The 22,976-nt window shown below is 38.2% G+C and overlaps 1 protein-coding gene across 5 annotated transcripts in view; it reads left to right on the top strand.

The window, feature by feature from the left end:
- The window catches only part of EPB41L4A (erythrocyte membrane protein band 4.1 like 4A), a 117,484-nt gene that overhangs the window by 70,653 nt on the left and 23,855 nt on the right, over positions 1-22,976 (top strand). For all 5 annotated transcript variants that reach the window (XM_072922738.1, XM_072922739.1, XM_072922740.1 and 2 more), the window contains 6 exons: positions 5,749-5,840; positions 6,838-6,915; positions 9,291-9,403; positions 15,550-15,631; positions 19,865-19,948; positions 22,099-22,212. In XM_072922738.1, the coding sequence (XP_072778839.1) occupies positions 5,749-5,840; positions 6,838-6,915; positions 9,291-9,403; positions 15,550-15,631; positions 19,865-19,948; positions 22,099-22,212 (563 nt within the window). The remainder of the gene's footprint in view (positions 1-5,748; positions 5,841-6,837; positions 6,916-9,290; positions 9,404-15,549; positions 15,632-19,864; positions 19,949-22,098; positions 22,213-22,976) is intronic.

Raw genomic sequence — 22,976 nt, 5'->3', positions numbered from 1 at the left:
TAAATTCACTGACATTAAGGTGATGCTGTCAGCTTTCTTTTGTTTTCTTTTTTAAATTCCTTAGTGTTTTTGAATTGCTGTAATGTAAAGCTGAGGTGTGTTGGTTTCAATGTTGACATGCAACTGGCACAGCTTTATCAATTTTAATTGCCAACTTGGTATAATTTTCCTAAAGATTGACCTTGTGTAACCAGTAATAGTACATTGTTTATTACATAAGCTGTGATTTGTCTGCATATGTCTAAAGACAGAATACTTCCTATTGAAATTTAGAACTGATGATAACCAGGTATGTGCCTGGCAAAGAATAATGTTCTGAAGAAGTAGCTTCAGAGCCAGTGTTAATAAATCTGTTACATGTGCAGGTGTAATATGTATATGTGCAGTGTGCCCTGCAACGGGGCAAGAGCCCTCCTTATGTAGCAGTAGCTGTGGCTGTGAGGAGTGGTGTGTGTGCTGGCATGGCTCCTAATGTGCTTTTGGGGTTTTATTCTTAATTTTCTGAGCCTGCATTGCTGGGAGCCCATAAATGTCTTGTAAATTAGGGTAGCTAAAGCCTGTTCTGAATCAGTGGTTCTTGAATAATTTTTGCTCTGTGGGCGGGTTCAGTGCTCTCTGGAATGGGCGTAAATCTACTGACAGTGGCCTCTTATCCTGGGAGTAATCCATGAAGTACAAGAACAGGGTATCTTCCGGCCCTCAGAGAGAAGAGCTGTCATTTTAAGTGCATGTCTTGTCTTCCAGGTGGAGCTGAGCTTGCCCTGCCTAGGAACTGAGCTAGCTGGGCACAAAGCATTTCTGAGACTGAAAGCTGTGTAATCAGGTTGGCAAGGCAGAGTGAGCAGGAAGCTGTTTGCCGAGCACTCATGAACTTGTGTACTGGTCACAGAGTGTTGGAACTCAAAATGTCCCTCAGACATTTTTGGAGGTTCCAGGCCTTGGTCAGAGCCATTTTAAACCCTGGCAGGCAGCTGGAAACAGCTGTGATCTTGAGTTTGAGCCATGGAATGAGTTACCAACTTTGAAGGTGGAACAAGCAGTCACAAAGGGTTAGATAGCATAGTAGAAGTAGTTACAAAATAGAGGGGAAAATTTTTTAGTATTGTACAGGGGGGTTTTAACACCTGTACAGGGGGGTTTTTACTTTGTACATGGGGGTCAAAAGTTCTAAGATGGAGGAAAGTGGGCCTGATCCTGTTCTTCCTCCTTCTTCTTCCTTACCTCCATGTTCCTGATGATGTTGGCACTTATGGATTGGTTTAGAGTAGAAAAGCGCCATTTAATATAGGTAGTAGGCATTGGGGAAAAACTGTAAACATGTATTATGTAACGTATCATATAAAAGGTAGCAGCAGCCCTGGGCAGGGAGAGAGAAGAAAAAGACAGCAGACAGAGAGGATGTCAGGGTGTGTGTGTGCCTCTGCCTGAGCTGCTGAGCAAACCACAGCAGCCCGAGAAGAAAATAGATAGCTTGCAATAAACTGCCTTGAGACCGAACAACGAGAGGCTGCAGAGTTTATTTTGGAAGCACGGGTTGGAGGAGAGACTTTACTACCACACAGACCCCCTGAACCAGGCCGGGGGTTCCCGCACCAGAGGTGCTCTGTACTTAGGCAGAGCAATGACCCCTCTGAGTTGTCTCCTTTGAAAGGTTTTGTAACCCGCTTTTAATCTTTCACCTGAGATGTGTGGGTATTAGGGTGTGTAGCATTGTTCCAATTCCCAGCTCCCTAGTGAAGATCTTAAAGGCCCTGCCAGATCAGTCTTCTGGCTGCTCTGGATGCCAGCATAAAACTCAGTGTCCATCTGTGTATAAGCTTGTAATGCAGACAAGGTATCTGCACCCACTGTGCTAGTCTCTCTGTCTCTTCTGCTATGGCTAAAATGGTGGTGAGGCTCTAGCAGCATGAGCTGTAGCATGTTTTGGAGACTGCAGGACAAGTTTTTAAAGCACCTAAAAGGAGAGGGATATGTAATGCTTATCCTCACGTTTTTTGGTGTGTGCCTTTTTCAGGGTTAGGAGGAGGTAGTCCCACAGCTTGATGGGTGGTTATTGCTGTAAGGGTGCTTTTGCAGCCTCTGGTCGCGTTATCCTGCCCCTCCCTTGCTCCTGCAAGTCACAGATGGGATTGAAAATAATCATACAAAAATAAGTGATTTTCTACTTGTTTGATCAGCAAAATGGGCTTCCTGAAAGAACAGACAAGCACCAAGATGGCTTAAAGGAGACAGATCTCCAGAGTGCAGACAGCCAGGACTGCTGTGGGAGCAATTCATGATTTACTGTGACTTACCTTTTGTACACTAGGCACTCTGAAAGCAGCAGGTTGAGTAGCCAGGAGAAGCTTGTGAGGCACCAAACAGCGCTGAATGACTTTGGAAGTGTCATTTTCTATAAATTGTTAGTAAAATTACAATAGGTCTTTATTTCTTTTGGTTCAGCTATATGTGAATAATAAGAAAAACACCCAGCTAACACTGTAGGAAATGGTGATGTTCAAAATGCTAAAAATGTTGTCTCTTATTGGGAACAAAAGGTCATGGTCTTAACATGACTCGCTTTACCTATATAAATCAACTAATTCCTTTGGGGGAGAGATGTTAATCCAGAAAGATACTGCTGTTTTCAGTACTGCTTACTTTTTATATAAGCATTTATAAATTATCAGGGTAATCACTGCTCTTGGAAGCCTTAAAAAGTCCTAAAAGGAATATGGAGGAAGTCCTAAACCTGACTGTGCTCTAAGCAGTGTCATACTGGACTCGGTTGCAGTAAGTTACAGAATCCTTCCCAGATAAGCTGAGAAATGGTGAAGGAATTATCAATTGTTTCGCCTTTGATAAGGATGAGTGTTTTAGTCTCTTTTTCCTCTCTAATAAAATTTAATTGTGCCATTGAGTTATAACAAGCATTAGTTTTGAAACCATAGTTTTCAGACATGATTTTCCTTCAAATTCAAATAAATAAACCCGAGTATGTTATCAGAAGCTTTATTGGTCTGTCCCATGATTTTTAGGCAATTATTTCATTTTCCAGATCTGAGTTCCATAATGTTTTGGTAAATTGGTTCTATAGAGTTATTATCTTCCTCTCACATCCTCCCCACAACCCCTCTTTTGTTTTTTGCCCTCCCTTACTGCTTTTGATTGCTGGATACTAAGTTTAGATGTTTCAGCATCATCAATATTTTTCTTACCAGATAGGGTGCACTTTCTTCTACCTTAGAAAATAATGCCTTCATATGATGAAATCAGTAATTTTTGCTGGTTGGATCTTTCTATGATATGACAGGAGAACTATATGGCCCCTGTTATTTTCACTTACTGATATTAATCTGTTTTCCTGCTTTTTGTTCTGTGCATGAGAAAGCTCTAAAACTGTAAATTAAAGAAGACAAAATTGATGACTAGAACTTTTTTCCCCACAGGAATAGAACTTTCCCCCCAACTTTTTCCCACTGTCATTGAATGCCAGCAGCATTCAAACTGGTCTAACAGTAAGATATGGCAGAAACACCTTATTTTAAAAATTCTCTTTAAAAAAAAAAACAAACCCAAAAACATACCTGTCTTCTCTCTGCCCCTCTCTTCCCACATACCAGAAACTCATTCCTTTGAGATTATATAATTAAATAAATTTAAGTGCCAAAAAGGGGGAGGGAACAAAGAAGGAGCAAGACCCTGCATATTAAAAGTGAGTCATTGAGTTATTTCCTAACAGAAGCTAAACTGACATTTCATATTTCATCAAGTTTGCAATACTACAATCCAGTTTGATATTATCCTTTTGAAGATGATTATAGTTGGGTGGGTTTATATGAAAACATATTAGATGACAGTTTAATATAAAAATTGTAATATAAATCAAGTAATGAAATCCAAAGCTACTTTTCTGTTATGTGCAAAATAAGCTAACGTAAAGCACCACTTTACATGTTTTCTTTAAAAATTTTACAATGTAAAATGCATTATGATTTTTCAGTGGGTAGACTCTTGTTTCTAGCCATCAGAGGAGAAAGAGCAATATTGTTACTCTGGAAGAGTCCAAGGTAAATCTATTTTTCTCCTTAACTATTTTCAAGATTTTTCAGGAAGCCTTTACTTTTCATGAATTCAACTTTTTTTTTTTTTCCTATAAGTTAAGCCACTTGTGAATCCTGCAGAGAGATGATGATCCCTATTAAACCTGAGGGACTTTGGGAATATATTTATGGGACCAATGTACTACAAAGTCATTTTACGATATACACAGCAATATCAGATGAATCCTAGGTTTCTTGGTGGTCATTGTCTTACTGTACTGCCTGTATTCTTCTCTTTTGCCATGGAGAGTAAAATGTGCTTTTGATGGAAGACCAGAGAATTATTTTAGTTCCTTGCCTGTTCCATGGGGCTGTTCCAGCCAGACATTTAACTGAAATAAGGCATGGGAGAAAATAAGCTCATGTATATTTTTTTTTGTCAGGGAATAAAATCTGTGTTATTCTAACCACAGGTAGAAAATTCTGTTGTTTTACTGTTATTTTTTTCAAAGTGAAGGAAAAGCTGCTTCAGGAGGTAATTTGTGATTTTGTGAGGCTGCTTGACAGCTGTTAATAGAGATATAACTGGGGTTTCTTTTAATAGGTGAAATTTTGAATTCTAGAGAACATAGAGAATTAATTCACAGTTTGCAAGGTGTTTGCAGATAATAATAACAATAATAAATGAGGAAGGGGAGAAACTTGCCTGAGCTCTTGTGCATGCATGGCACTCCAGAAGTAATGCAAGGGCATAGATTGTCCAAAATCAGCTGCTGAAGGTGGTGTGAACCTTCCTTTGTAACTCACATGTTGGTGAAATGGTTTTAGAATCAGTTTTGTTACAGGGGGTGTAATGCCATGCTGAGCTCTCACACTGACATCACTGGGATTGCTCATTCTTTGTGCAAATCACAGCTGAAACACCGAGCGCTTGAGTTCACCAAGTGAAAAATAGATGGAAGGGTATTTTTTGTGAACACATCTGAGTGTTTGTTGAAAACAAACAGTGTGATGTGTCCATTGCTTCTCCTTTCCTGTTGGAAATATGATATAGTTTGTATGTGTCCCACTTTTCTCTGCTGGTTTCCAGAAATCGGCTATTAAGCTTTGTATATGCTTTTGTTCTAGATGTTGTTGTCGTCCTTAAGAGATCTTAAGTTAGATTTTAAGACTTTCAACTTTTTCCTAGCATTTTGAATTATTCTGAAGTTAGCTTTTTATAAAAAAGAAAACCGTTCTCTTCTTCATTTTTTTCTCCCCCTCAGGTTTACCTTGGCCTGTTTTATGTGTTTCCTCTGTCATTGCTTCATAATAGTTTATAACAGATCTTGAGCTCTTTTCTTTCTTTCATTTATTCTTGTCTTTATTTATACTGTTAACCAGAATATGTTTGATTGACATCTGAGCTGCTGTCTCAGAAAACATCAGAAACATAATTTATGAAAAAAAACCCGACTGGTGTGTTTTATTTAGGAAAAAAGATGATGTGTATGAACAAGAATGAAGGAACATAAGTGTTTCAATAATCTCTTTTCTCTGTTTTTTGAAAAGAAAACCACTTTAAATGAAGAATTATACAGAATTATAGAACATGCTTTTTGTTGTGCTGATTACTTTTCTTGCATGGACTAACATGCAATGGCTGTTTCTTTTGTTCAGTAAATCAGATTTACTTCAATGGCAGGATCCCCCATAAGAAGATTCATTTGTTTTGTTTTATCTTCAGTGCAATGAAACTTCCTTCTTTTTTGAAGCACGTAACAAGGTCACATGCAAACATCTCTGGAAATGCTGTGTAGAGCATCATACATTTTTCAGGTGAGTGATGCAGAAGTTAGGTTGTGTTTGCCATAGGGCCACTACACTGAGTTGGGAGCCTTGTTACATCTGCAGAGTCATGCAACAAAAGTTTGCTGCCTGGAAACGCGTTTCTGCTCTTGGTTATGGAATGCTTTTAAAAGCCAGCACCTTTTCTTACAGTGATGTGAAGCAATGTTTTTAAAACTGGGTAGTCTGGTGGTTTCTTTTGTCTTAGTATTCTTTTCTAAACAGTACTTCAGATTGCATGTAGTAGGCTTTATGAGAAAGATGGCAGGATTTAAGTTGCCGTATAGATTTTGATCATTTATTTAATCATCAGATTTTCTGTAGCAGCATTGGCTAGAGGGAAGCCGTTGGAATTCAGACATTACTATTTTCTACAGTGCACAGAAATATATATATATATATTTAATAGAAATTCATTGAATTTCCATAACATTTTGTTTGCTACTGAGGGGCTGAGGTGTATAAAAATCTTCTCAAAGATACTTTGAGAAGTGCTGCTCAAGTATCTTTGAGAGATATTTCTCAAAGTGCTTTGAGTACTGCACATCTCAAAGCACTTGATTTTACTGTTGCAAAGAACACCAAGAGAAATGTGCTAAGGTGTCTAACTGGGAATTGGTGAATTAAATCCTCTGCCTTTAGCAGTGCTGGAAATGAGTGAACTGAGAGTCCTTCCTGCAATCTCACTGCTGTGGCAGGGTAGGTTTGCCTTCTCCCAAAATTACGTGAAAGGCTGCTGGTTCCAGCAATTTACACTTGACTCTGAAATAAAAAGGTGTGCAGTCAAAATAGGGGTGACAAACAGGTGGCTTTGGGAGACTCTCAACCCCATAAGAATCTGTCCAGATATAGGGATGAAGAGGAAATTGCAGGAAAAAAAAAAAAAAATTGAGCCCAAATAGGTATTATTTTTTCTTGACTTGGGAAGGGGACTATAGTTCTGACCTATCTATGCAACTTACTCTGTTATTTTATTTTGAAATTACAGGGTGCCAGAGAATGAATCAAACTCTCTGTCAAGAAAAATCAGCAAGTTTGGATCCATAGGTTATAAACATCGGTACAGGTGAATTTTTTTCATAGTTTAAACTTCAGTTTATTCCTTCTTCATTCCCTTTCTCCTCTTTCCTTCCAGTGAAAGAAAATCACCACCCAGAATATGACCCAGTATGGTTCTGAAGTTGAAAGATGAACCAGGGCCATTTTAACAGACTCTCTTTGGGAGCCTGGCAGTTTTGGGACAAATGTTTCTTCTCCAGATCCCCAGAATTGGTTGAGGCTTGCTATAGCCTGTATTCAAAGTAGGAGCAGCTTTGTCAACTCTTTAAATCATTATCTCCTTATAAATCCTGAAATTATGTTCATGTCCTAAAGAGGTTTTCCTGACAGCTGGGGAATACAAAAATGAGGGTGTATGTTTTCTGACTTGAATAGGTGACAACATTAGAAGAATGTTCAAGGCTCTAAACTTGAAAGATAATGTAAACTTGAAATTAAGGATGGATAAGGAGCATTGTTTCCACTATGCTGCAAGAAATAAATGGATCATAATGAGTAAGGTTGATAATCATTAGTTAGGCAGATCTTTCTCAATTTTCCTATTTCCTAATCCAGACTGAGTTGTCACATTCTCTGGCATGATCCAGATTCTCCTTGCTGTGGATAACAGGGCAATGATTGTCCTGACTTTTGTGTTTCTAATGGATCCTGGCCTGCATTGCCCCATCCGGGACAATGAGTAGTAGCTCACTGATTCCTGCCAGAGTACTGCAGATGAGTTTTTTTAGTTGGATCACTTCAGCAGATTGGAGCAGGGCACTGGTGCTGGGGAAGAGAAAGCTTTGTACTGGCAAGAACTTTCCAATCAATTAAAAACTAACAGGCTATGAAGCAGTTGACTATGTTTGAGCTATTGCTGTTGGTGGCACAGTTCAGTTTGTCTTCCTATTTTAATAAATGTCATGGGTGATCTGTGATCAGGCTTGCCATGTTGGGATGATGGTCATAACTGACAATTTTGGTTGTCTTCCATTTTTATCTTTGGCCCCCATTGTATCACCAAAAGCAGTGACAGTGTTGTGTATCCATACACATCATTAGCTCAGAACAGAAACCATAATCCCACTGTTTCTCTGTGTAAGTGGAGGGAATCATGATACTTTAATTTGTCTTGTGATGTTGTGGGGTTTTTTTTAACGTTGTTCTGTTTTTTGTTTTTTTTTTTTTTTTTTTTTTTTGTAAAATCTTTTAGGTACTTCTCATTGTGTGTCAGCCAGTTTTCAGGAGGGCAATTTTCTTGTCTTAAGATCGAATGCTTAGTGGGGGTGGAAGGTCCTATTCCCAGATGTTTTGTTAAAATTGCTTCTGGAATTTGCAAGACTGTTATGGGTCCCAAACTTAAAAGTTGAACAGAAAAGTTTTCTGGGTAACTTCGAGCATGCTTTAAACTAACTACAAAAAGAAAAAAAAACACAAAAAACCCCACATTACTGTGATGTATGTTTAGGATTTGAGATTTTTCTGTCCTTAAATTATTTTAGAATTCTGAAAACATTTAAATTCTGCAGTGTTGACTATCAGTGAAGGGCTATTGGTGAAAATACTATCAGTATTTCATGAAGTCTATTCACATAATTAAAAAAAAAAATCTACATAAATAATTCCTGTATAGTTGCTTAGTACTTTCTAGTACAATAGCTTTTACTTCAAAATTATCAAACTTCAGGTATTAAGGAATTACTATTGACAATTACTTCTCTTGTGTAATAAGTTTCCAGGAACAAGTATGGAGTTTGGGGAGGAATATGAATTTTATATTTTTTTTATGACCACTATATTCTGCTTAGTCACACTGAGGGGAACATTACAATGAGTATAAAAGAATTTATTGAAACTTAATAATTTACTTCAATTATGCAGTGAATAAAAACCTTACTGTAAACAAGAATCAAGACTTTTACTCAATTTTTTGTCAGCTGGGGTTTTCTAGTGAGAGTCCTGTAGTACAGTTTGTTTTGCAGTCTTTCTGGCTGTCATTCCACATGCCAGAGAAGTAGCCCCTGACTGTCTGGAGCTGAACAATATTAAATATGTGTAAACAATATATTAAACATGTTTTCCTGGGAGGAAACTTTCAGAAAAAGTTCAGGGAGGAATATTGTTACTTAAGAAGGTTGTACGTTAGAATATTCTAGGTTAGAAAAGGTCATGCTATCTTAAGCTATTCCTAACAAAAACCATTTTGTTTTAGTGGCATATCTCCACTTGAAAATGCTAAATATAGGAGTGGTTGGCACAATCTTTTGATGATTTTGAAACAAAATTCAGGGTCGTGCTGCTCAACAGAAGAACCAGGGGTGGGATGAGAAGTTAAGAGCATTTTTTTTTCAGTCTTAAGTAACTTTCCCAACTGTTTTTCCATTATTTTATTGTGTTTTGAAGTGGAAAAACATCTTTGAGAATGACCAGAGACCCTTCCGTGCAGCTTCCACGGCCTGACCAGAGCATTGAAAGAAGTCGCAGCAAGACTTACCCCAAAAGAACACAACAGACAGGTAGGTCCTTCTCTGCTGACCTGGGGGCAGATGTCTTCGTTTTTGGTTCATTTTATCATCACGAAGTGACTCAGAACTGCTGCAGTGTCCTTGAGGATCTTGCAGAATGGATTCTGTGTTTTGCCTTCAGTCAGTATTTAGATCTTAGTTAGCAGGATATGAAACCTCCAGCTTTCCAGAAAAAAATAAAAGAGTTGCTGTGGATTAAAGAGGATAAGCCCCCATGTGTGTAGGTCTAATGTAAAGTTTGAAAGGGAAGTTTGAAAACAGACAGTGAGAGCATGTTTTTTTCTCTGGAGACCCGTCTCTTGCAAGCGAATTTTATACCTGTGTGTCTTGTTTAGTATCCCATTGTTTGGCCTGTTTGACCCAAGGGGCCACTTTTTGCACCCTCTTCCCATTTCAAGGACAGTATCCCTTTATTTTGATATTAAGTGGAACAGAAGTTAGTGCCATTCAACTTTAACATGCTTCAGATGTGTGAGCTCGAAATCTGTTCTGCATGTGGAAGCTGTCATGGCAAAATAGAAGTTTTCACAGGTGTTAGAGGAGATGGGATTAAGCTTGGATCACAGAAGTCATGCCCTAGATAATGGATGCTTCCTGAAATTTGATGTCAAGCTCCAGGTCCACAAATGATTACATGGGTATTGCTTACCTTCATCTATGACAAGCAGACACACACAGTTCAGTCAAACTTGTGCCAGGAGTTAAGCACATGTGTGTGTATTGGTATTTGAGAAAAAACTTGTCTGGGCTTTAAAATGTAAATAATATCTCTCTTTTATCGTGGTTCAATATGCCTCTATAGAATTTTAGAACCTATTTTTTAAAAGAAGGCAGGTATATGCCACTGGAAACCTACAGTATTTATCCTGAATGTGATCTTTTGTCTTTTGATTTAGAAACAAAAATGGTGTACTCTGCCTTTTAGCTGTGGTGGCTCTTGAAATGTAACAGAATTAAAAGTATAGTCTTAGAAAATAGAGGAAGTTTACAACATTTAAAAAATTTTTATTTTATTTTATTTAGTGTAGAAAGAGAATTGCTTTGCTTTCTGATTCTGATATGTTTCATTGTGTGTGCAGTTTTAAGTGGGTGTCTGAGAGGACAAGAAGATAATGATCCTTGAACCTAATTAATTAAACTTTTTGTTCAGCTGGACTCTTCTGTTCTTAGGGCAGCTACTCAAGCCAAACAGCATTTCCTACCTCATTTGTCCCTGGTTCTGTTTCAGGAAATTTGTGTGTCTATTTGTCAGCTAAAATTCAGCTCTTGGTTTAAAATAATGTTTGCCTTAGCCCAGGCAGTAAAGTTAGTCTGTGTTGCTGCAAGGCTGTGCAGGTGTTGTATTTGTTAATTTTGTTTTCAGTCTCTTTGGCTGGAAATACGAGGGAAAACTGAAACTTTCCCGTAGCCTCTTCTGCTGATGTAAGTGGATGCAGAATTCTTTTCACAACATGTGTTTGCTATTTGGGTGGCTTTAAACACTTTATCCCACTTTAAAATAAAATCTCTGCTTTGTCACCATTTTACTTACATGTGGTTGTGTAATCTCTATCATCCATCTGTTTTCTTTTCAAATTCAGCTTAATTGATTACCCATATGTTTTAAATGTACAGTCATATCACTGGGACAAATGTATTAACTTAGATTATATTAATGTAAATTCATTTGTTTAATTACCAGCTCAAAATATGGGCTGAGGGAAGAGAGCTATGTCTTTTAAATGCCATCTTTCCCTATGAATAAGAATATTTTCTTCTTTTTTTTTTTACTTTGTCTTTGCTACTCACAGTGAAAAAAATTGAATATTCTTCCTCCATTTAAACAGGCTTTCAGGAGATGAATGAAGACTCATGTTGATTCTCCTTCCTGTGTCAGACAACATGTGATAGTTTATTTCATAAAATAAATCTACCTCTTTTTACCTAAAGTTGTTCTTAGATATAACAAAGTCCATTTCACACAATAAATCAAGACTATTTGTCATATTTTAAGCATAATTTCCTTAAATATATTATCCCAATGTAGATTTTATTTTCTAGACTATTTTTTATCTTGCAAATTAACCTGGTACTCTAATAAGTTTTACAGGTTATGTAAAAGTTTCCCTGACTAAAATATTTGAGAAAATTACATTATATTTCTTCTTAAAATAAATATTCCTTTTGCATAGTGACCTTATGCAGATAGTCATCCCTGATGGCTAGTCCTTTGTTCTTAATTTTCTGTTTGTAGTATAGTATATTAAGGTTAAATATGACTTGTCCAACATTTTAAATAGGGTAATTTCAGTTAAGATGTATTATATCTTAAGGTATTTTCTGGCAAATACATCTTTAATTAGGATATAGATAGACAAAGTCCTATGATTTAATTTTTTTGGAGATGAAAGTCAGGTTTCCATTTACTTACCCAAATCTAACAACAGCTCACAAAAAGCTTGTGTGAAATTACTTCCTGCCACCTTCTCTGAGTTCAGCATCTTTCCTCATCTGCTTCTTCCCCTTTTTATCTTTTCTTATAACTGCAAAATGAAATGTATTAAAGGCTTCGTTTTTGCCATCACTGCAATTAGCCATTTTGATTTTATTTAATGGTTTTTTTTTTTTAATCTATTGGTTCCAGTGATAGGACCAGCCACAGCAGTGGCTTTGGGGACAGTTAGAACAAGTGCATGACTGCAGCATATAACATTAGCATTGCCTCCATCAGATAAGGGTCTGTGAAGTGCCAAAACCTTGAACCTCTGACATCCGATTAAAACCCTTCCCCTTGATGCTTCTTTTTGTGTACATGTTCTGATGTTATAAACATAATATGTGCTTTTTATATATTTTTTTCTGTCACCTGAAGGTAGAGGTTAGTTATCTCTAGCAGAGCTAAGCAATAATGTTTCTTTATCTCATTGGTCCACTGAAGTAGGCTAAAGACCTTAGGACTGCACGTATTTGGTGAACTCTGTGTTACAAGCTGGAGCAGGTGCCAGCCAAGACAGTGATAGAAAATATTATTTCTGTTTTCAGTAAAAATATTTGTGGTTTAACATCAAGATCAAAGGAGATGATATGTCAACAGAGAGAAACTATTTTTTGTGCATACAAGCTACTGCCATTGGTTGCTTCACCTGATAGGAGAAACAGTGCAGGCCTTTTGGCTTTAGCATAGCAGATTATTTTCCTAGAATACAGATTGCAGTGGTTTAAAATGCAGTACCCTCCATTTTGTCACTTGTTTGATACATTTCATATCTCCCTTGTTCTAGGGCTAGTGCAAAAATTGTATCAGGCAACTTTAATGGCTAGGATTTTATCTTAGATCTAGACTGTGTTTTTATAGTAATGCATGGTTTTTTTTTTTTTTTGCTGTATGTTTAGGCCGGTATTCAAGCTGGTGTTCATTTAGAGAAAGAGTTTTTTTGTTTCGTTCTGTCAAGTCTTGTGAGATAAGTGTAACTTCATTAATTTGCTTACTTTTCCCCTTTCAGCTGAGAGAGAATTGCTTTGCTTGCAAATAATAAACTCAAATGTGGAATAGGATCTCTTGCTGTTCTGTCTTGCCGTTTTAGGACCTGACTGATAATGTTCAGTTTTCACAGCATGGGGTGAAAGTGTTCATTATTCTTTTGGGTGAGTGCTGAACATTAAAAGCTCCTTGGGAACATCCTCTCAGGACAAACATTGTTGTGACCAGACCTGTTGCTGTGGGTCTGAGTTTATTCAGTGGTGGAAAACATGTTGCTTAGGATTTGTTGTTGTTTGGTAGCTGAGGACTTGGTTTGTCGCTGCTTTTGCATGTGGAGTAGTTGTATAAACCAGTGTAAAATAAGTGCTGCCATTCTGATTTAGAAGCCAGGTGGAGAACTGGTTGTGAGTATTACAATTACAGTACTGTCTGTATTGTGATATTCCCTAAGCAATCACATTTTGCCACAGATGCCTGTCACTACCCTACTGGTAGCCATGGTAGGTAGAACTGCTGGTCTGGCCTAAACAAAGTCTTTTCCCAGAGAATTGTAAGATTTGAAAGTAAGATTTTTGAGAAAATGGATCTTGGGGTGATTTTAGCTGTTTCCTAATTTATGTTTCCTAATTTATGTTTCTTAATTTGAGCTTTATACTTTAAAGTTTTACTTTGGTAAAAGGATGGGTGTGACTACTTCCGCATTTCAGTCATGGGGCGTGAGATGAACAAACTCTTGAGGCTACAGGCTTAGAAACTAATAAGAAAAACAGCTCTTATCACAGAGTAGGCTGTGCTGGTATAGACATATGAAAGTCCATTCATTTTTGTAGGCTCACATTAGCCCAGGGTGCAAAGCATGAGCTGTTACTGCATGTTTTCCATTTGGTCACGCTATCTGCTGCTCTCATGATTTGGTTTAAACACAAACACTGCTTCCAGATAATGTCAGTTAAGTGGCTTTACCTGATAAGAAAGACATGACAAGCTAACTTACTTGCCAGGCTGATATGGTTTTGGATACTTGAGTTTTTAAAAAAGTAATAGTTGGCTTGAATTGAATGGACAAATCAGTGTCAATATGGCTGTAAAAAGGAATTGTGTGTGCATTCACTTCACTGGAAAAGTTCAGTGCAGTGCACTCAATCCTGAGAGTACCTTATCCAAATGTAAACAACCAGGGAAACTGGCCTCGAATGAGATGTTCAGGATTTCTGCCTAAGGTATTTTTGAGAGGCCTACTGCCTTGGCAAGCAAAAAGCAGTAATATGCTTAAGTTTTGCAATGGGGTTAGTGTTAGGACAAAGTTTTTTTAGTCTACTCTTTTATCTTAGATAATTATATTATACAGAGGTATAAGTTGGTAGAACAGTACTGTAGTCAGTAAAAGTTACTGCAAGTGGAACATCCTTGGAGACAATCATTGCAGTTGCTGTGAGTGTGGACAGAAAACTCCCGATTAACCCACTGTGGCCTGACACCAGGGGTGACCTGCAGAATGGTAAAGATATTACCAAACATAGCAAACGATCACTTCTGGAGGTGTCTACTTCTGGAGGTGATTACTTTTATATCATCTGACCCTTGGCTATTTTTCTGGCAGTTGTTTAACTGTTGTGATATGTTTTGGGGCACAAGTTTTTATTACTCCATTAAGTGACAAAGACTTTCTATGACTTAATTGATGACTGCCTCATGGAGGAGTATGTGAAGTACTGAGATCAATTCCTTTGTTTGAAAAAGTCATATATTTGCTGACTTCTGCAGAAGACTGGCAAATCTAACCTGTGTGAGAACCAGTTGATGAGCAGACAAAGGGCTTCAGAAAAATCTCAAGTTTTTGTGTTGAGGTAGGGTCCAGAGGCTTTGTATGCCAAAGAGATGGTATGGGAAGTTGAAGGAAATTGTGAAAAAATCCTTTTTCTGAGGCTGAGGAGAAAACTTACCATACATCTTTTCCCAGCTTAAATTAAGACGTCACAATTTTGTTTTAGCCAGTCAAAGTGGCTTGGGGTTTGTAGCACTGTATTAACAACCATGTGATACTGCTGCTTGTGTCCAGAGGACATAATATTATAATCTTCAATCTGTTTAATTATCTTCAATGAACATGCTCAGAATCCTGTCCAGAAGAGATCTACATCAATAATGATATTGTTTTGTTGTTCTACTTGACATCTGTTTATATAGAAGGTAACAATTTTGTAAAAAAGTCTGAAATTGCCAATTAGGTGGAAACATAATGTGTGAACTGAAGGGAAATTACAAATTGATGTTAATAGCATAGCATGGAAACTGAAATCATAACACCAGCAGGAACCAAATTGTATTCTCCTCATACAAATTGTATTCTCATTGTTGATCTGAGCAGGGAAATTCCTTCTGTTGACAGTGGCAGAGTTTCCCTTTGAGAACAACAGCTTCAGACTTCTCTGTCTTATTTGGAAGAGTAATGAATGTGCTTCACGTTAAACTTTATTGTGCCCTGGTACAACTAGGAATAGGGCTAAGACATAAAGGTGTGATCCTTACATGCCTTTAATAGGATGAGCATGCACCAGATGTTTTATTTGTCATTTTATCTCTCATGCTGCCCTGTAGGTGATTATGCTGAGTAGGCGTGCAAACATTTATGCTACAAGATTCAGCTGTTTTGGGCTTTTTTTTTTTTTTTCCCCAGGTTCTAAGAACATGAGCCAAATTACAACAAATGGGGAAAATGAAGGAACTACCAAAATCATTGCACCTTCTCCAGTGAAAAGGTATGTAGACCTGCAACTTCCTTACAGATTTTAAGAGGCTGTACAATGCATTGGATAGAGGAACACATTGAGTAATCATCAGTATCCTATTTATCCTGCCATTGAGTTCAGGACCATCTGATCATCTACTGACAAAGGTCAGAGAGTGTTGCCAAGTATTTAATTTTATAAACCCCTGATCTTCCAATTAGTGTGGACGAGGGATTTCAGGTGACACACGGTTTGAAAACCCATAAATCATCACAAGTTAATGGGAAGGCAGGGAGTCTCATGTTTAAATAGGAAAAAAACAGGGTAATGACCCAAAGTGCACTGGTCAGGATGGTCCCGTGAAGTCTTATTAGTCTCTCCCCTGGGAGCTGTGGGCTGGCTGTCAGAGCCCTCAGGTCATGGCCCTTGTGTCTCTGAACAGGGAAAGCTTGGGGTGTGTGGCAGGGAGGAGCTGGGCATAAGCTCTCTCCCAGCAGGTTTGTTAATCTTGCAGTGATTTCCCATTACACTGCTCAAATTGTAGTAAAAATCAGACAAAAATCATATTTGCTCCTGATTTGTAGGAGTAGTGAATTGCCAGGGCTCCTCTGGACTTGTGTGTTCTGGTGTGTCTAATTTATCAGTGTTGAAGTGCACATCTCTGGTTATTAAATGTATTTGAAAGGAAGAGGTAAGGCTTAGCTTCAGAAAGAGGTTTGTATCCCCACCCCTAATTTTAGGTGGAATTTATATGCCTGAATCAGAAAAAGAGTGATCTTACAAAAGAATGAGTCAAAAATACAGCACTTAACTTTTGTTTAGTTGCCTAGATATCTGTCTCTGCATGCTTGGCAATCCTGACAGTTGGTTTTTTTCCTTGACTGAGCAACCCTTAAGTGGGCTTACCTAAGCATTGAGGCTGTGGGCTTCACAAACTAGGTATCTGGACAGAACTCTGAAAAAGGATCTAAAAGATGTACTGCAAATACTTGGTGGATAAGGTTCTCTATTGCCTAACATTTAGAACAGTTGACCTCCAAAGGAAAAGCTGAGCTAAATTGCTTTCTGATTTTGAGGGAAATTGAATCTATTATTCTAGCCCTTAGAAAACAATGCTAATCATGCGTTAAAAAAAGGTTTATGATTGCCACTTGGTCATGCTGAAGCTAAACCATTAAGTAGAAAACAATACAGAGGTAAAAAAATACATGAAGGGAAGGCACAAAGAGGATGGATCCAGACTCTTTACAGTGGTGCCCAGTGACAGGACCAGGTGAGCACACACTGAAACACAGGAGGTTCCCTCTGAATGTCAGGAAACAATTTTTCCCTATGCAGATGACTGAGCACTGGCAAAGGTTGTCCAGAAATGTGGTGGACTCTCCATCCTTGGAGATAATTCTACAGCTGTCTGGGAATAGCTCTGGACAACTGAGTTTGGGTCACCCTGCTGGAGCAGGCAGCTGAACCAGATGATGTCCAGAGGACCCTGACAACCCCACCATTGTGTTGTTCTGTGATTTGTTAGGAGAAAGAAAGATACAAAGCCAAAGGTACCACTATTTCACAGTGCAGAGATCATTGTTTTAGGAGGCATGGGAGCAGAATTTTTAACACTGAGCTGTTAAAAAGAAATGGATAGGCATGTTTTAGATGAAGAACCAGAATAAGTGTCTCTCAATATGACAGCTTCAAGGTTACTGAGTTTAGTTTCTTGCCATGACAGTTTAAAAGCCATTTGCAGGCAGATTCTTACTAAGTCATATTTTAAACTGTGTTAGTCACTACCAGAAAAAAAAAAACAACAAACAAACAAAAAAACAAACAAAAAAAAACCAGTCTTGGAAATTGTTTTTCCATTTAGGATTTGTTTTGTTTTCCTCTGTGCCTCTGTCTGCACATAAAAAAACAACTTTTGGGTCTGCCAGGGTTTGTGTATGGGAGAGGTAGCACACAAAATCTGTGTAGCACTTACAGTTTCGAAGTTTGCTCCATCCTGTGTAATTCTTGCATTAGTTGTTAGTAATGGTTGCAGAGTATCTTTCAGTAGTGTTCACAAGCTGACTTTTCATATTTGACATCTAATTCAGTGTTGAGATCTATAGTTAATCACTTCTGTGTAAGTGGTATAAACTCAAAGCATAAAATCCCCCCAATGAAATCTCACACGGAGTTCAGATCCATTCACATACTTTGAATGAACTGAGTACCTTTTGCCTCTGCATTCCTGGAGATACTGCTGGTATTTGAAGAGCTGCCATGCTCTAGCTTTCTGTCTACAAAGTGTGTGTCTGCTCAAATGAATAATGAATTGGGAATTTATGCAGTAAATTCACCTCCCAGGTACCTTTTCTTTCTCCTTTTAAGATTTGAAAACAGTATTCACAGTTGTTTGAGTTCAGCCTAGGCATCGTTCAGTAGTTCATGCTGTGCAAATCAATTCCTTTTTGCAATATGGGACAGAAATGTATTTATCTGAGTTACTTGCTCAGTCTGTAGTAAGCAAATATTTTTAAGCCTGGGGATAGATTGCATGCATCTATGAGTCAATAATTAATGGATGCAGTATTAAGAAAATTATTTACCCGATAAGGTGTAATTTAATTTCTTTTCCTGCTGACTTACTGTAGCTTTGCATTTTGTTCACTCTGTGAGAATTAAATTATTAACTCAGTGACCTATAGTAACCAAAGACTGAGGTTAAAAGTGGATTAGTGAGTTAAGTAGCCACAATTACTTCATAAAGCTGAGTCTGTCACCTCCTGCTCTGGGGAGAGCTTATATCGCTTATATCCTACTCTCCTTAAGCAACTGTAAAGCTTTTGTTTTTCCTTCTTGATTTGCACTTTATAACTATATGGTGCATTAATAATTGTACAGGTTTCTGACAGTAGTACTTGATGACCTTAGTGTAAATCAATGTGGCTGCCTCATTCTGTCTCAGGTGAACTGCAGGAAAAGAGCTCTAGAGGTGGTGCTGCAGGAGAATCTCTACTGAGCCATTGAACAGGGGTGTGCTTCAGCTAAAAGCCACTTCCCAGCATTTGAAGTGGCAATTATCTGGGAGCTTTAATGGGTCAGAAGCTGTAAAACCTGACACTGTGGGAATGCTAGGAATAAAGGAAGAATTGGAGCATACTGTTTTTCCCCCATCACCATAGGTATGGTGGGAGACTAGTTACAAATGCTGATATATCTCTCAAGCCAGGTGACTATCCTGGTACTTTGCCTTGTAGCAGTCAATGAGTCAGTTCTTTCACAAAAACATGTTTTTCTGGCAAAAATAAAACCCAGGGCTTTACTGGGGAGGGTATGAGAAGGATATTCTACTCTGTGAACCTCTGAACCTGTGATCTGTCATACTTTGAATAGTTTCCATCACCCCTGACTTTGCTGCTCCCATTTTAAAGTAGGTACTGTACACCTGGAAAAATGGTAGAGAAATTCGATAAGGATAATCTGAGGTGTGCAGTGACTCCCATACTGGGAGAGATTAAGTAGTCTGTGGTTCTTTCACTTGGAAAAGGGATTAGACAGTTAAAAATGTGTAAAAAAAATTAAGGGGTGGAGTTTCTGACTTAGGGAGCCATCGTTCATAGCTGTTTGTTTTTCTTTATTTCTTTCTATAATCACAGAAACAGTCAGGAACAAGGGATTGAAGTTTTGAACCAGGTGGAAGTTTTGAAATAACATTAAATAATTGTTTATGTCATAGCCAGATACTGGAATATATTCCTTATAGTCACTATTTATGAATTAAAAAATGTTCTAAAGGTATTTAATTAAACCCATGGAAGAAAACTTTCACTAAGATCTTTGTAAAATAAAAAGGAGGTAAAGCCTCGGATCCAATAATCTTTTAGCTGTATTTTATGGAAGACTATGAGATCATGCTGTATGTTTGCCCTACCGCTAGACTTCTTGCTTAAGTGTCTGTTCATGTTTATTTGGAGACAGGATTACCTGTTTTTCTGACTCAGTACTGCCACAGTTATGAGGTTACAGATATGATTTTTTTTTTTTTTACTTCTTTTTCCTTTCCCTTATGATTGCTCTTCATAGGTGAGATTTTTTTCAACATAGGAGCTCTTTGCCCTCTTTTACAGAACAAGTAACTATATGCCAAGGTGGATCTCTCTAATGAGTGTATCCCTTTAAAATTAAATTTTAAGTGGTCAGAATAAAAGCAAATGTGATCTGTGTAAAATGTTGTTTTTCTTTTTTAAACAATATTCATATGTATATATTTGTTCTCTGACTTAGCTTTAAGAAGATGAAAAATGAAAACAGTCCAGAAACGCAAAGAAGTAAAACAAGTGCTCCATGGGAGGAAAATGGGCCACAGAGGTAAGGCAAGACTTGGTGTCTTAGGTATTGGGCAATAATAAATATCCTACCACAGCAGAAGGTTGAAGGTTATTAATATAATATATTAATGTGTTATTTGATTCATAATAGATGTGTATTTCTTGTAAGCAGATAAGTTATTTCATGGATAAACAAACAATTAAAAATTAAGAAAGTATGTATAGGAGGAGGTAGCTAGTGATTGAATGTCAGCAGTGGGTTTCTACAGAGATCTGTTCATAGACCTGTGATATTTAGAATATTTGTCAAAGAACTTGAAAAAGGGGTAATAAAGTTTGGTGATGGTGCAAAATTGTTTAGGATAGTGAGAAATTTGTCTGTGAAGAGTGGCTAAAAGGCTCCTAAAAATGTGACTGATGGGTAGATTCTGTTGAGTCAAAAAACATAAAGAGAGGTACATAAGGACAAAGAAAACCCAAACCTAGATTTCTGGTTAATATAAAGTGCTGTAGAATTATGATGGATAATAAAGAAAACATCAGCTGTGTAGCAGTCAGAAAAACAATTAGCAATTATTAGTAAAGCAAGAGAACAGCATTATGCCATTATATAAATTGGTGGCTCACATTTTGGAAACAATTCTGATGTTCTTATATCAGGAAAAGGTCTAGGCTTGGAGAGGGGCAGCAGAAGTGATCAAATATGTGACAGGCTCTGCAGTAAATCTGTATAAGGAGGAAGGGCAGACTATAAAAAAGCACAATTTCAGGGGATGACATATAGAAAATCAAGAGTTACCTGAGAAAAGAGAAAGCGACCAGGACTCTATTTTTCCAGTAAAAGAACTAAGGATCTTCAGGTGAAGCTATTGAAGTTGGTTTAAAAGGCAGTCAGTAGTGACTCACCATGAGTGGGAGACCTGTGGTCCTCCTTTGCCAGGAGGTGAATTCCTGGGGGAAGCTGGATGAGTCAGGGAACAAAAATCCTTAAGCGCTTCTGAAGACAGAGGTGCAGCAGTGCCCCAGGAAGTCCCCCAGACTGGGAATGGTGTGGGACTCCGGGAGCATTCAGGGTTTTGCTTCATGCCTTCAGGGTTTTGCTTCCTGTAGCTGGCTGTTTACAGCTGCTGCTGGAAACAGGCTACTGAACCAGACAGCATGTAAAGTGTAATCCAGAATGGTCCTGCTCTTCTGTGACCATTCAGATCTATACCTGATGTGTCATTTGGGGTACTCTGATGAATTACCCCTTGTACTTCTGTAAACAGCAGTAGTTTCTAGAGTAAGAACAAAGTACTGAGCAACTATTCCCTTGCTACAGACCTTTCTTTGGTTATATTTAGAAAAGTGGTGTCATCTTGTCACTTTTATGTCTCTAGTGTTTCAGTTGCTCTCAGGAGAGCAGGAGGTTTGATCTGGCAGGAGCCAAACAATGGTTTTGCAAATCTAATAATTCTAAAGCACTGTGCAGGTTTAGACACATAAGCAGGCTGGATGTTGCACAGAGGCTTTCACAGCTCTTAATAATTCTCATTGAGATGAGCTGTGGGAACTCTTCACCTGTGCAGAGCAGTGCTGTAATCAGCTGTCTGCAGAGGCAGATGAAGAAGAATGGATTCAATTTGAAGGCCAGATGCTTTCAGGAAAGCAGAAAGAAAGCTGGAGTTTGGAGCACCTCCACACCATCAGCAGAGGTTTGGGTGGATGAACAGAAGAAAAATGGAGATAGAATTGTTTCATGTTCCCAAGCATCAGCTCTGTGATGAAGACAAATGTTATGACAAAACATGGGAAGTTTCCATACTTACATCCATGGAAAACATGAAGAATGCCTACCTCTGGGCTGGATATGCCATACTAAAGCACAGAAATTTTATTATGGGAAAAGAATATTAATGAACTAAAATTTATACTTTGTAAGCTTAGAATTATTGATCTGGCAATGGTAAGAGGTATCTCTCCTACATTTCAAGGTTTAGTGTGAAAAATATGTTGCTAGAAAGCAGTACTATCTGCATTTCCATAGAACACTCACTAACACTCAGAAAAGCACACATATCTGAATAGTCACCTGTATGTAGTGTGTGTGTATGTTCATGAATCTTTTCATTTTTGTGAGCTAAATCTTAGCTGGCCTAACTGCCCTGGAAATTTTAAAGCTGACTCTTTACTCTTCCTTTCTAACCTTAGTGGACTGTATAATTCTGCCAGTGACCGCAATAAATCACCAAAGTTTCCTTACTCTCGCCGAAGGAACCCATCTGGTGGCAGTGAGAATGAGTCTGGGCAGCCAGTTCGGAGGAGGTGAGAACCCTCAGGATCAATTACTGTCAGCTTTTCTGTCTAGAAGCTGGAGGTCCTGCATGCTCAGTGTTCAGCTCCTGGAGGCACAGATGGGTCCTGGGAAAGGGGCCATGCCAGGGGCCAGTTGTTAGTAAAAAAAACCCACCTGAGCAAGAGTACAACAGCTGGTTTTGAAAAAAAAGATTTGGTCAGGTTGTTTGCTTGTCTGATGTCATGGGAAAATGATGTTTAAAATGTGAAAAGTCGCATTGTTGGCATGTGCAAGATTCCTTAAGTTACTGGAGCTCTTTTTGCCTGGTGAATGAAAGCACTGATGGATTTGCTTGCTTGACAGTGAGCTTCCAAAGTAGTGTTATAAGTACATTTCTTTACTTTAACTTACCCAAGGATTACACAAATGAACCATAAAACTGTCTTCAACAGTCCCATATATGAACCACTTTGCATTAGAGAAGATGCCAGCAAAAATTCAACTAATGACAATTTCAGTTGGTATTCAGCTGAATTGAATGACTTAGAGGAGTAAAATAGAATTGAGAGACTGTGTGTTACCTGGGATGATTTGTCCTGCTGAGAAGCTGCTTTCATCACTGGGGCACCCTGCCTGGTGCTGTGATCTGTTATGAAGTATAAACAAACACAGATACTGTGCCATATCCATTGCAGTCCTCTAGAACTGCCTTAGGAGCCAGCACGTGAGAGTTATATCTCTTTCTGACAGCTCTGAAATGAGTTCCTGTTTGGCCTTCAAAGCCAGAGCTTGC

This window comes from Taeniopygia guttata, chromosome Z, assembly GCF_048771995.1.
Source record: "Taeniopygia guttata chromosome Z, bTaeGut7.mat, whole genome shotgun sequence".
In the NCBI taxonomy this organism is placed as follows: domain Eukaryota; kingdom Metazoa; phylum Chordata; class Aves; order Passeriformes; family Estrildidae; genus Taeniopygia; species Taeniopygia guttata.
This window is presented reverse-complemented; position numbering and strand designations above follow the sequence as displayed.